This window comes from Triticum urartu, chromosome 4A, assembly GCF_056163025.1.
Source record: "Triticum urartu cultivar PI428250 chromosome 4A, HENAU_Tu73, whole genome shotgun sequence".
Classification (NCBI taxonomy): domain Eukaryota; kingdom Viridiplantae; phylum Streptophyta; class Magnoliopsida; order Poales; family Poaceae; genus Triticum; species Triticum urartu.
The window spans coordinates 73,745,571-73,758,780 of record NC_141876.1 but is presented as its reverse complement, the minus strand read 5'-3'; the positions used below and the strand labels follow the sequence as shown (position 1 = coordinate 73,758,780).

The 13,210-nt window shown below is 43.0% G+C and overlaps 2 protein-coding genes across 2 annotated transcripts; both read left to right on the top strand.

Moving 5' to 3' along the window:
- Nucleotides 1–3,408: 3,408 nt before the first annotated feature.
- LOC147974844 (uncharacterized) lies at nt 3,409–6,144 on the top strand. Its single transcript, XM_087519564.1, has 3 exons — nt 3,409–3,843; nt 4,015–4,858; nt 4,946–6,144. The coding sequence occupies exons 2-3, from the start codon at nt 4,016–4,018 to the stop codon at nt 6,134–6,136; spliced, it is 2,034 nt and encodes a 677-aa protein (XP_087375690.1). The 5' UTR covers nt 3,409–3,843; nt 4,015; the 3' UTR covers nt 6,137–6,144.
- Nucleotides 6,145–6,274: 130 nt separating this feature from the next.
- LOC147974843 (uncharacterized) lies at nt 6,275–7,702 on the top strand. The gene is made up of 4 exons (XM_087519563.1): nt 6,275–6,501; nt 6,607–6,708; nt 6,811–6,900; nt 7,048–7,702. Exons 1-4 carry the CDS (start codon nt 6,275–6,277, stop codon nt 7,193–7,195), a joined length of 567 nt encoding a protein of 188 aa, XP_087375689.1. The 3' UTR covers nt 7,196–7,702.
- The last annotated feature ends 5,508 nt before the right edge of the window (nt 7,703–13,210 follow it).

Genomic DNA, 13,210 nt, shown 5'->3' with positions numbered 1-13,210 from the left:
TGGACGGAGGAATGTGAGACTAGTTTCCAGGAGTTGAAGAAACGTTTGGTTACCTCGCCAGTGTTGATTTTGCCAGACCAGACCAAAGATTATGAGGTGTATTGCGACGCTTCACGTCGAGGACTTGGAGTAGTGCTTATGCAGGAAGGGAGAGTTGTTTCATATGCCTCAAGACAACTGAAGCCTCATGAGTTGAATTATGCTACGCATGATTTGGAGTTAGCAGCCGTAGTGCATGCATTGAAGACATGGAGACATTTTCTCATTGGAAATCATTGTGATGTGTACATGGATCATAAGAGTTTGAAGTACATTTTCACACAGAAGCAGTTAAACCTCAGACAAAGGAGATGGTTGGAGCTCATCAAGGATTATGATATGAGATTGCATTACCACCCCGGAAAGGCTAATGTAGTAGCCGACGCATTAAGTCGCAACAGCCATGTCAATACATTAATGACGGGAGGAATACCAAGGGAGTTAGCCGAAAATCTTCGTGAACTATGTTTGGAAATAGTTCCGAGAGGTTATGTAGCAGCAATGGAGATTCAGTCAACCTTGATGGATAAAATCAGGGAAGCTCAGAAAGCTGACAAAGAGATTGCCGCTATAAAGGAGAAACTGAGCAAAGGAAAAGCTAAAGGATTTCGTTAGGATGAGCATGACACCCTATGGTTTGAAGACCGTGTCTACGTGCCCAATGACCCGGAGATCAGGAAGTTGATTTTGCAAGAGGCACACGACTCACCGTATTCGATTCACCCAGGAAATACCAAGATGTATCTGGATTTGAAGGATATTTTCTGGTGGACCGGAATAAAGAAGGATATAGCGGAGTATGTAGCAGTCTGTGATGTATGTCAGAGAGTAAAGACAGAGCATCAAAAGACAGCAGGATTGTTACAACCATTGCCGATACCCAAATGGAAGCGGGATAAGCTAGGCATGGATTTTATCACGGGATTGCTCAGGACTCGTTCAGGCTATGACTCGATTTGGGTTGTAGTTGATCGATTGACGAAGGTAGCTCATTTCATCCCAGTAAAGACCACTTACACCAGTCCTAAGTTGGCAAAGATATACATGACCAGGATCGTAGGTCTGCATGGAGTTCCGAGGAGTATCGTATCAGATAGAGGAACCCTGTTTACCTCAAAGTTCTGGAAGCAGTTGCACGAAACTTTGGGAACCAGGCTAGAAGTTAGTACAACTTTTCATCCACAGACAAATGGACAGACCGAGAGAGTCAATCAGATTTTGGAGGATATGCTGAGAGCTTGTGCGCTAGATTATGGATCTAGTTGGGATGATAATTTGCCATATGCAGAGTTCTCTTACAACAACAGTTACCAAACCAGTTTAAAGATGGCCCCTTTCGAAGCTTTGTACGGAAGGAGGTGCAGGACACCGTTATCATGGGACGAAGTTGGAGACCGCCAGTTGTTTGGTCCTGACTTGATTAAAGAGTCTGAACAGAAGGTGAAATTGATTCGCGATAGGCTCAGGATAGCCCAGTCCAGACAGAAAAGTTATGCAGATTCTAAACGTAAGGAGACAGTTTACGAAATTGGAGATAGAGCTTATCTTCGAGTATCTCCACTTCGGGGAACAAAGCGTTTTGGATTTAAAGGGAAGTTAGCACCACGATTTGTAGGACCATATCGAGTTTTGGAGCATATGGGAGAAGTGGCCTACAAGTTGGAATTGCCTGAAGGATTGTCAGGAGTACATGATGTGTTCCACGTTTCTCAGTTAAAGAAAGGGACATTTACATCTATGCCCTTAACTCGAACCCACTACTCAATTTTGCCCCTAATTTTTAGGTATGCTCAGTTTTGCCCCTCCGCCGTTAATTTCACTTATAGAAATGCCCTTCTCTGTCATTACCGTACGGTCAAAGGTCTTTGACCGTCCGGAAAAAATAGCAAAAAAATCAAAAAAATATGGAATTTGGTGGGATCGAAGATAGTCATGTCCGCAAGGCGCGTGCACATTTTCATGCCGTTCGGACACTCCGGGAGCTCGTGTCAAAGCAAAACATAAATTTTGTACGCATGCGAGCAGTAAATTCAAAAAAAATAGAAAAAAAATCAAAAAAATATGAAATTTCGTGGGACTGAAGATATTCAGGTGCGCAAGATGTGTGCACGTTTTTGTTGTGTTTGGACATCGTAGGAGCTCGTGGAGAAAAAAACAAATTTTAGCTCAAAAAACTTTGAAAAAATGCACTATTTTGTTTTTTTCTCTAGAGCGCCTCGTACGTCATTTGATCACGAAAACTCGCAACCACCTTGTGCACTCAAGCCTCTTTGACGCCAAATAAATTCAATTTTTTTAATGTTTTTGCTATTTTTTCGAATTTACTGTTCATAGGCATAAATTATTTTTGTCTTCCTTTGACACGAGCTCCCGGAGTGTCCAACCAACACAAAAATGTGCACGTGCCTTGCGGACATGACTATCTTCGATCCCACCAAATTTCATATTTTTTTGATTTTTTTTGCTATTTTTTCTGGATGGTCAAAGTACTTTGACCGGACGGTAACGGCGCAAAAGGGCATTTCTATAAGTGACACTAACGGCGGAGGGGCAAAACTGAGGATACCTGAAAATTAGGGGCAAAACTGAGTAGTGGGTTCGAGTTAGGGGCAGAACTGGAATTGGCCCTTAAAGAAATGTCACGCGGAGATGGCTGACATACCGTTGAGAGATACATTGCCTTTGGAAACTATTCAGTTGGATAACGATTTGACCTACGAGGAGAAACCAGTCAAGATTCTCGAGTTTGCCAACCAAGTTACTCGCAGCAAGGTTATAAAGTTTTGCAAAGTTCAGTGGAGCCACCACACGGAGGATGAAGCCACCTAGGAGCAGGAGGAAGATTTGCTCAAAGACCACCCTCACCTATTTTCTAGCCAACCCGAATCTCGAGGGGGTAGGTTTGTAACATCCCCAATTTTCAATTTGGAATGTTATACATTAGATCACTTCATATCATATTTTATTTTGCATTTTGGTTGATCCTAGAAATTCTACGCAACTCAATGACCCACGGAGAGAGTTGGGGATTTCGTTATTTTCATATTTGAGTTTTCTCAAATTTTGAGAATAGGATCGTCTCATTATATTTATTTTATCATCAATTATTGAGAAAATTCCTTATATAACACTGTTTTAAATATTGGTTCCCTATTTAACACTCCAATAAATTTTCTTCCCTAAATAACACCAAGTGTAATTTTTTTTCCCTTTCTAACACTTCCGTCAAGTCCGTTAGCATATGCCGTTAAGATCTGGATTGACTGATGTCAGTATTTTCTCGTTGGACGAAATTACCCCTTTGAGGAAAAAGAAAACCAGAGACCAAACCGGTCTCTCTATTCTCTCCCGACCCGACTCTTCTCATCCCCTTTCTTCCCAACCCTAGAGGCGGCGGCGGCGGCGAACCTCCCAGACCAAGCGGCGGCGGCGGAGGGCTATGGATGGCGGCAGTTCTGCAGATGGAGACGACGCCGTGGACGACGGCCATGGCGCGGCTGCGGACGACGGCCATGGCGCGGCTGCGGATGTGCTTGCCGATGGCGCCGGCGGGGCTGAGGTCAGGTCAATCTAGGGCGTCGGGCTAGCCTCGGGCTGCGGTGGGGTTGAGCCAGCATCGGGCCAGGCCGGAGACTCGGCTACAGCTGGCTCGGGCCTGGCCGGTGGCTCGGCTGTAGCTGGCTCGGGCCAGGGCGCGGCAGTGGCTGGGGTCTCCGGCGAGGGCACGGCTGGGTCGTTCTTGGCAGCAGCTTCAGGCCAGGGGGGTACTCAGTTGCCGCCAGCAACATGGGCGTGTCCAGATGGGTAAGGGCCAGTCCATCTAGTAGCAATTATCATGCATAGATTGTGCTAGTTTGTGTAGCTGTGTATTTGAGGAAGAGATCTTTTCACTTAATTTCTGTTAATGATCAGATTGTCTAGCAATACTCATGTATAGGTTTAAAGCAAAGTTTAAAGTTGTCTTTTAATTCACAGGATGGATCCAAATTCGAGTTATTTGCTCAAAATTAAATTGTTTGGCAATCCAAAGAAAGCTCGAAAGGACATAGGATGTTTTTGTTTTGAGAAGGTTATCGATTGTGACTTGACAAATTATAAGGATTTGGTCGAGTCAATTGTAGAGCAGTACCCGCCGCGTTATTTGGAAGTTGCACATGTGCAATATTATGACTATGCTCTTAAAAACTGTCCAGAAGTAAAATCTGACCAAGATTTGATGATTATGTTTGAAAAACACTCGGAGACAAAGATGCTGCATATGATTATTGCATATTGTGATCCCTCGGAACCATATGAGCCTATCACCGAGTGGGATGAACCTAACAGCAATATAGAACATGAGGATGATACTTACCTTCGCAACCCAAGACCTGAGAATGAGCATGTTGGTGTTGATGAGGAGAATATGTATGAAGTGGACGAACCTATGCCCTTAGATGTGGTTCTTTATCGTAATAAAGAAAAGGATGATGAAGTAGAGGCGTCTGAAGTAGAGGAGTCTGAAGTAGAGGACGATGAAGTAGGGGAGTCTGAAGTAGAGGATGATGAAGTAGAGGAGGATGAGGAGTGCCATGAGGCAGAGCATACTCCACATGTAGAGTATGACAAATTAGACCCTCCAATGACAAAAGGCTTTACATATCCCAGCATGAAAGAGTTCAAGTTGGCACTTTCTCAGCATGCAATCAAACATGAATTTGAGTATAATACCGAGTATAGTACACCTCATCGGTTTAGGGGCTATTGTTCAAGACAAGATGCTGATAATTGTCCATGGAGGATACATGCTTCTACGACGGAGGACAAGTGTACTGTAATGGTAATTGTTTAACTCTATTCATTTGTGAACATTTATTGCATAATTGTCAAGTGTTTTTAGCTAATTACCTCTATCTCTCTTTTTAAGGTGAAGAAAAACCCATGTGGTCATGATTGCTCTAGTACAAGAAGGAAAAAGAAGATGAAGAATGCAACCAAGTTTTGGATATGTGATGAGGTGAAGGATTGGCTGATTGAAGATGCTACTCTCGGAGCGAAGGCATTGCGCAAAAAGATTAAAGAACACCACAAGGTTGACATCCACTACAAGAGGGTATATATGGGTAAGAAGCTAGCTCTGAAAGAACTATATGGTGATTGGGATAGCAGCTTTGACAATTTGTATAGGTTTAAAGCACAAGTTGAAATCTCTTGCCCTGGTAGCATAGTGCAGATTGATCATTACACTATAAAACAAAAAATCAGGTTTAGAAGGTTCTTCTTTGCTTTGAAACCTTGCATAGATGGATTCCTTAGTGGTTGCAGACCATATTTGGCAGTAGATAGCACATTCTTAACAGGCAGGTTTAAGGGGCAGCTAGCCAGTGCTACTGCTGTAGATGGCCATAATTGGATGTATCCACTTTGTTTTGGAATTTTTGATTCCGAAACAAATGAGAACTGGATCTGGTTCATGCAATTGCTTAGGCAAGCCATAGGATCGCCAAGGGGTTTAGCCATAAGCACTGATGCTGGGCAGGCGGTGATGACAGGGGTAAAGGAAGTTTTCCCAGAGGTAGAACATAGGGAATGCATGTTTCACTTGGTGTCAAACTTCAAGAAAAAGTATCACGGAAAGGTATTTGATGACCATCTTTGGGCTGCTGCTTACTCATGGAACAAGTATATATTTGAGAAAAATTGGGTTGCAATGGAGACAGCAAAGCCAGTGGCAACTACATATCTTAGGAAGTGGCACACTAGGTTGTGGACTAGGAGTCAGTTCTCAACCATTTGTAAGGTGGGCTATGTAACCAACAACCTGGCAGAGTGCTTCAATAAATGGATTAAGCACCACAAGTCCTTGAACTTGGATGACTTAATGGACAAGCTTAGGCAGATGATTATGATCATGTGGAATCGAAGGAGAAAAGTAGCAAAGAAGTTAGCTGGCTTATTAATTTTGCCCCACATAATGAAGAAGTTGAATGCAAAGAGTAGAGAGTTAAACTTGGAGGTGGTAGAAAGCTCGGAAGAAGTTGCTGAAGTTACTCAATTGGGAGGCAGCGGGTTTAGGTTTGTCGTCAACTTGCATGACAACACATGTTCTTGTAGATAATGGCAAGTTTCCGGCCTTCCTTGCAAGCATGCTCTAGCATTCATCACATCACTTGTCAATGCACATATACAGAATTATGTGGACTCATATTACTCCATTGACAAGTTTAGGGCAGCTTATGGCCAACTAATCTCTGCTATGTGTGACAAGACCCAGTGGCCTGAATCTAACCATGGATTCTTCATGCATCCACCCTTGTTAAAAGCTGTAGCTGGTCGGCCCCAAACTGAGAGGCATAAGGGTTGTGGTGAGAAAAAGAGGAAAAGTGGCCAGCACGTGTGCCCTATTTACAAGGAATACGGGCACCATTGGCATAAGTGCAAGAAGGGTAACAAAGATGACATTGCTGCTTTCATGGCTGTGAGGTAATCAACTATCCATTCTACTCTCCTATTGCATGTTAACTACTTTCTTGCATTATTGTTTGTAATCACCTATGAATGTTCACTACTTTCTCATTTCTCGTGTAGAGAACCACCAAAGAAGAGGAGGAAGACTACTAAAACATCCGAGTCATCCATTGTGCCAAGAGGTGATGACGCGCCGACAGCCGCTATGTATTTTCCACCAAGGTTAACTATTCTACACCAATGCTTGTTCCAAATAATAACTGAGTTTTTATTTGTGCCAAACGAAAACTGAGTTCGATTTGTATGTATTCATGCAATCCATAGCCAAAACTTGGAAACTACAACCAAGAAGAAGGGAAAGCATAACCAAACATTGGAGACTACAAACAAGAAAAATGCAAAAGGGGGGAAAAGGTGACCTTTTCTGTTTCTGGATTTTAATATCACATATTATGCATAGTTGATATTGTTGTTTCCTGCCATACATGTATCAAATATATCCATATGTATTGTTGTCATACATGCACTACAATAATTTGACAGCCATGTTGTTATTTTAAGGGCCACAAGGAAGATGGAGCTTGCTAAAAAGGATCAAAACAATCTGATGGTTCCATTTGACAGCCCTGCAATGGGCACTAGAAGCAAAAGAGCTTACCCAACTAGCCCTGCAATGGGCACAAGAAGCAAAAGGCGGCTCAGCTTGTGAACTCCATCTAATTTCTTTCACTTAATGTCACTTTTGTTGCTGCTCATGTCATGTTGTGTGGACTTGGAGTAAGGTATGTGAACCTGGGTATGATGTGAGCCACTTTTGGGTTGCTAATATGATGTATGTGTGGACTTGGAGTAATGTATGTGAATCTGGGTATGATGTGAGCCACTTTTGGGTTGCTAATATGATGTATGTGTGGACTTGTAGTAATGTATGTGAACCTGGGTATGATGTGAGCCACTTTTGGGTTGCTAATATGATGTATGTGTGGACTTGGAGTAATGTATGTGAACCTGGGTATGATGTGAGCCACTTTTGGGTTGCTAATGTGATGTATGTGTGGACTTGGAGTAATGTATGTGAACCTGGGTATGATGTGAGCCACTTTTGGGTTGCTAATATGATGTATGTGTGGACTTGGAGTAATGTATGTGAACCTGGGTATGATGTGAGCCACTTTTGGGTTGCTAATATGATGTATGTGTGGACTTGGAGTAATGTATGTGACCATGGGTATGATGTGAGCCACTTTTGGGTTGCTAATATGATGTATACGCATGATATATGTGAGTCATATATGTGTACTTGGATGTGAGTCTGGATGTATATGGAGTGCCTCATGCCATTGGCAAATTTGAAAGGTGTGTGTTGAACAATATACATATGAATTGTGTCACAGGTTCTGCACAATTTTGAATTAAATTTCAAAATAAAAAACTGTCCAGAATTGCATGTTTACAAGGAAAGTTCTGCCCAGTTTTGCAATTAACAGCAGGAAAAGTTATTGATCCCCATGTGAATGATTTTGATCACAAGTTGCATTAGGGGTAAGATCTTCTTTTCATGTACCATTTAACACCGTTAGTACTCAAAATAGACGGAAGTGTCACAAAGGGAACAAATTTTAGCATTGTTGTTAGATAAGGTAGAAAAAAAATTACGGTGTTAAATAGAGCACAAAAATTTAAGCGAGTGTTAAATAAGGAATTCTCTCTCAATTATTTCTATTACAAAAATATGAGAGAGGGAATAAAATGACTTTCCCAAAATAAAGAAATATTGAGGATTTAATAAAAAAATCAAATAAGATTTTATTTCAGAGTTTTATTTGAATTTAGGAAAAATGTGTGTTTTTCAAAATTGCATTTAGGTCCCAAATAAATGTTCACCTTGTGCGGCTTGATTTTACAAGCCCGTGAAAATTTATTTCAGAAATTTCGGAGTCCGTTTAGTATTTCTTTTTATGTTTCTTCCGAGCAGAATAATTAAAAAAACGAACCGACTTCGGGCCGTACCCGAGCGGGACACCGCCCGGGGCAGCCTTTAAATAGCGCCGCCCCGAGCCGCCCCAGCCCATCAGCCCTGCCTCGATCCGCGCGCGCTGCCAGAGCCGCCGTCGCCGCCGCCGACGATCCCGCCGCCCGAGGTTTGTCGCACCTCGTTTTCCGTGCCGAAAAAAAAGAGAAAAAAAATTCGGCGTTCGTCGTTTTTCTTTTTCTCGGATTAAATCCGCGTTTTTTCTGATCGCGATTCCTGATCCGATTTTCGTTTTAGTATAACTTTTCGCTCGTTTATCGGAATCAGGCGATTCAAGCGTCTAGAGTTTCGTCTCGAAACCCTCTATCCGTTTAACCAACTTAAACAAGTTTTTGTTACTGTAAAATTTACCCTAGATCCAGATTACTAGAACGAAGTTGTTTTCTTTCGCCGTTTGTCTTTCGTTGCTTCGTTCGATTTGATTCTTTTTGCCAACCGGAGTTCTTAAGTTGAACCTTCTGGTTAGATCTCTTATTTGAGTTTTACCTGTGCATTAGATGAGTACTTATTGTATGCTTGTTTGTTTGTCTGTGATAGAATACCCGGAGTGCGCCGCCTGTTACTTCGAATCGTTAGGTTTCGCGGATCATCAGCAAGGCAAGTAACACTTTGATCATACCTTTTCTACTACCCAGTTTTATTGCATTAGATCAATCCTCACACATTGCATGATTAGGATCTAATTAAATTGTGGGATGGGAAGTAGATGAGGCAGTACCTATTACCTGTTTATTATCAAACCTTTGGGAGTTACTTCTACGTTTGCTTATTGTGCCATGCTATGCTAGTAGACGTGGATTGGGTGAGTGAAATCCATGACAGATGTGAGATTGTTAATTAATAGTTTATCTAAGGTGGCAACTTAAACACACATCTGGGTGGATTGAGGCACCTGGTATTCCAGGACTTGCCTGTTTTCTTTGGACCGCCACCCAGGCTCAAAGGGATCATGAGACTATTCATACTAGAAACTTACGTGTGCAGCCACAAGCTATTATGGGCTCTAGCATGGTTGACTAAGTCGTGCGAACTCTTACAGTGGTAGACTAGCAGATGTAGGGGATGTAGGTGGTACGGTCTACCCGATCGTAAGGTGCTAGCGCTTCTGAAAGACTATGTCTCGGTCATCCGTCTTCTCAAACACCGTGTAGTGCGAGAAACCAAATGGAGGCGATCGAGTCTTGTGGGGAAAAGTGCGCAAACCTCTACAGAGTGTAATAAACTAATCATGGTTAGCCGTGTCCTCGGTTATGGACATCTTGAGTATCTAGTACTTGGATTTTCATGTGAATCTCAACATGTTACTCTAAATTAATTTTGTTGGGTTATGTTTAATGATGATTTTTAATTGGGATTGAGAATGCTGTCAACCATTCTCAATGTTTAACAACTACCATGATAGTAATTAAATTTTATTCCTTTGAAGTAGGGAAAAATTGGCTTTACGCAACACTGTAACCATAGAGCTTTCCACTAGCCAAATATGCATATAGTATAGCTGTTTCATTCCATTACTCTTTATGTGTTACCTTGCCAGCATATTCCATGTGCTGACCCATTTCGGGCTGCAACGTTAATGTTGCAGACTTTTCAGACGATGATTAAGGAGTTTAGGTCGTGGTTCTATACTCAGTGATGCCGTTAGAGTTGATGGACTCACTTATCTTCCAAGCCTTCCGTTGTTATCGTTATTAGATGGCCTTAAGCCATACTTATTGTAATAAGCTCTCTTTTGAGACACTCGATGTAATAAGTGTGTGATTGCTACTCTGTTATAAATCCTCCGAGTACTGTGTGGTGTCAGCATTACTGATCCAGGGATGACACCAGAGCACAGAGATCAGACTGTTTGAGGTCTGGTCGCTACAGTAAGCGTACGTGTAAGGTCGGTCTGGGCCGCTTCATCCCACGATGTCGCCGAATCAAGATAAGACTAGTAACGGCAAGCAAATTGACAATATCGACGCCCACAACTACTTTGTGTTCTACTCGTGCATAGTAACTACACATAGACCTAGCTCATGATGCCACTATTGGGGAACGTAGCAGAATTTTAAAATTTTCTACGCATCACCAAGATCAATCTATGGAGTCATCTAGCAACGAGGGAGAGAGGAGTGCATCTACATACCCTTGTAGATCGCGCGCGGAAACGTTCAAGAGAACGGGGTTGATGGAGTCGTACTCGACGTGATTCAAATCACTGATGACCTAGTGCCGAACGGACGGCACCGCCGCGTTCAACACACGTACGGTTAGGAAGACGTCTCCTCCTTCTTGATCCAGCAAGGGGGAAGGAGAGGTTGATGAAGATCCAACAGCACGACGGCGTGGTGGTGGATGCAGCAGGATCCCGGCAGGGCTTCGCCAAGCGCAAGCGGGGAGGAGAGGTGTTACGAAGGGAGAAGGAGGCGCCAAGAGCAAGGGTTCGGCTGCCCTCCCTCCCCCTCTTTATATAGGGGCCTTGGGGGGGCCGGCCCTAGGGAGATGGATCTCCAAGGGGCGACGGCCAAGGGTGGCTTCCCCCCCCCCCAAGCCAAGTGGGGGCGCCCCACCCCTAGGGTTTCCCAACCCTAGGCGCAGGGCAGCCCAAGGGGGGCGCACCAGCCCACTAAGGGCTGGTTCCCCACCCAATTCAGCCCATGGGGCCCTCCGGGATAGGTGGCCCCACCCGGTGGACCCCCGAGACCCTTCTGGTGGTCCCGGTACAATACCGGTAACCCCCGAAACCTTCCCGGTGGCCAAAACTGGACTTCCCATATATAAACCTTTGCCTCCAGAGCATTCCGGAACTCCTCGTGACGTCCGGGATCTCATCTGGGACTCCGAACAACTTTCGGGTTACTGCATACTAATATCTCTACAACCCTAGTGTCACCGAACCTTATGTGTGTAGACCCTATGGGTTCGGGAGACATGCAGACATGACCAAGACGCCTCTCCGGTCAATAACCAATAGCGGGATCTGGATACCCATGTTGGCTCCCACATGCTCCACAATGATCTCATCGGATGAACCACGATGTCGAGGATTTAATCAATCCGTATACAATTCCCTTTGTCAATCGGTATGTTACTTGCCTGAGACTCGATCGTGGGTATCCCAATACCTAGTTCAATCTCATTATCGGCAAGTCACTTTACTCGTGCCGTAATGCATGATCCCGTGATCAACAACTTGGTCACATTGAGCTCATTATGATGATGCATTACCGAGTGGGCCCAAAGATACCTCTCCGTCATACGGAGTGACAAATCCCAGTCTCGATTCATGCCAACCCAACAGACACTTTCGGAGATACCTGTAATGTACCTTTATAGTCACCCAGTTACGTTGTGACGTTTGGCACACCCAAGGCACTCCTACGGTATCCGGGAGTTGCACAATCTCATGGTCTAAGGAAATGATACTTGACATTTGGAAAAGCTACAGCAAACGAACTACACGATCTTTGAGCTATGCTTAGGATTGGGTCTTGTCCATCACATCATTCTCCTAATGATGTGATCCCGTTATCAATGACATCCAATGTCCATAGTCAAGAAACCATGACTATCTTTTGATCAACGAGCTAGTCAACTAGAGGCTCACTAGGGACGTGTTGTGGTCTATGTATTCACACATGTATTACGATTTCCGGATAACACAATTATAGCATGAACAATAGACAATTATCATGAACAAAGAAATATAGTAATAATCATTATATTATTGCCTCTAGGGCATATTTCCAACAGGGTCCAAGTCTCCCGGGTCTTATCTGATGAGAAAATCACGTTTCCGAATATTTTATTCCGTTTGGACTCCGTTTGATATTCTGTTTCTCCGAAAGACTGAAATAGGCAAAAAAAACAGCAATTCTGGGCTGGGCCTCCGGTTAATTGGTTAGTCGCAAAAATAATATAAAAGTGGAAAATAAAGCCCAATATAGTCCAAAACAGTAGATAATATAGCATGGAGCAATCAAAAATTATAGATACGTTGGAGACGTATCAAGCATCCCCAAGCTTAATTCCTTCTCGTCCTCGAGTAGGTAAATGATAAAAAGAGAATTTTTGATGCGGAGTGCTACTTGGCATAATTTCAATGTAAATCTTCTTAATTGTGGTATGAATATTAAGATCCAAAAGATTCAAGACAAAAGTTCATGTTGACATAAAAATAATAATACTTCAAGCATACTAACAAAGCAATTATGTCTTTCAAAATAACATGGTCAAAGAAAGCTATCCCTACAAAATCATATAGTCTGGCTATGCTCTATCTTCACCACACAAAGTATTTAAATCATGCACAACCCCGATGACAAGCCAAGCAATTGTTTCATACTTTTGATATTTTCAAAACTTTTTTGATCTTCACGCAATACATGAGCGTGAGCCATGGATATAGCACTATATGTGGAATAGAGTGGTGGTTGTGGAGAAGACAAAAAGAGGGGAAGATAGTCTCACATCAACTAGGCGTATCAACGGACTATGGAGATGCCCATCAATAGATATCAATGTGAGTGAGTAGGGATTGCCATGCAACGGATGCACTAGAGCTATAAATATACGAAAGCTCAACAAAAGAAACTAAGTGGGTGTGCATCCAACTTGCTTGCTCACGAAGACCTAGGGCATTTTGAGGAAGCCCATCATTGGAATATACAAACCAAGTTCTATAATGAAAAATTCCCACTAGTATAT

Bases quoted from the DNA above. Each gene is read 5' to 3' on its own strand.
- LOC147974844 (XM_087519564.1), top strand. From the start codon at position 4,016: ATGGATCCAAATTCGAGTTATTTGCTCAAAATTAAATTGTTTGGCAAT. The intron at 4,859-4,945 runs GTAATTGTTTAA...TCTCTTTTTAAG, and splicing joins AGGACAAGTGTACTGTAATG to GTGAAGAAAAACCCATGTGG.
- LOC147974843 (XM_087519563.1), top strand. From the start codon at position 6,275: ATGTGTGACAAGACCCAGTGGCCTGAATCTAACCATGGATTCTTCATG. The intron at 6,709-6,810 runs GTTAACTATTCT...TGCAATCCATAG, and splicing joins GCTATGTATTTTCCACCAAG to CCAAAACTTGGAAACTACAA. The intron at 6,901-7,047 runs GTGACCTTTTCT...TGTTATTTTAAG, and splicing joins AATGCAAAAGGGGGGAAAAG to GGCCACAAGGAAGATGGAGC.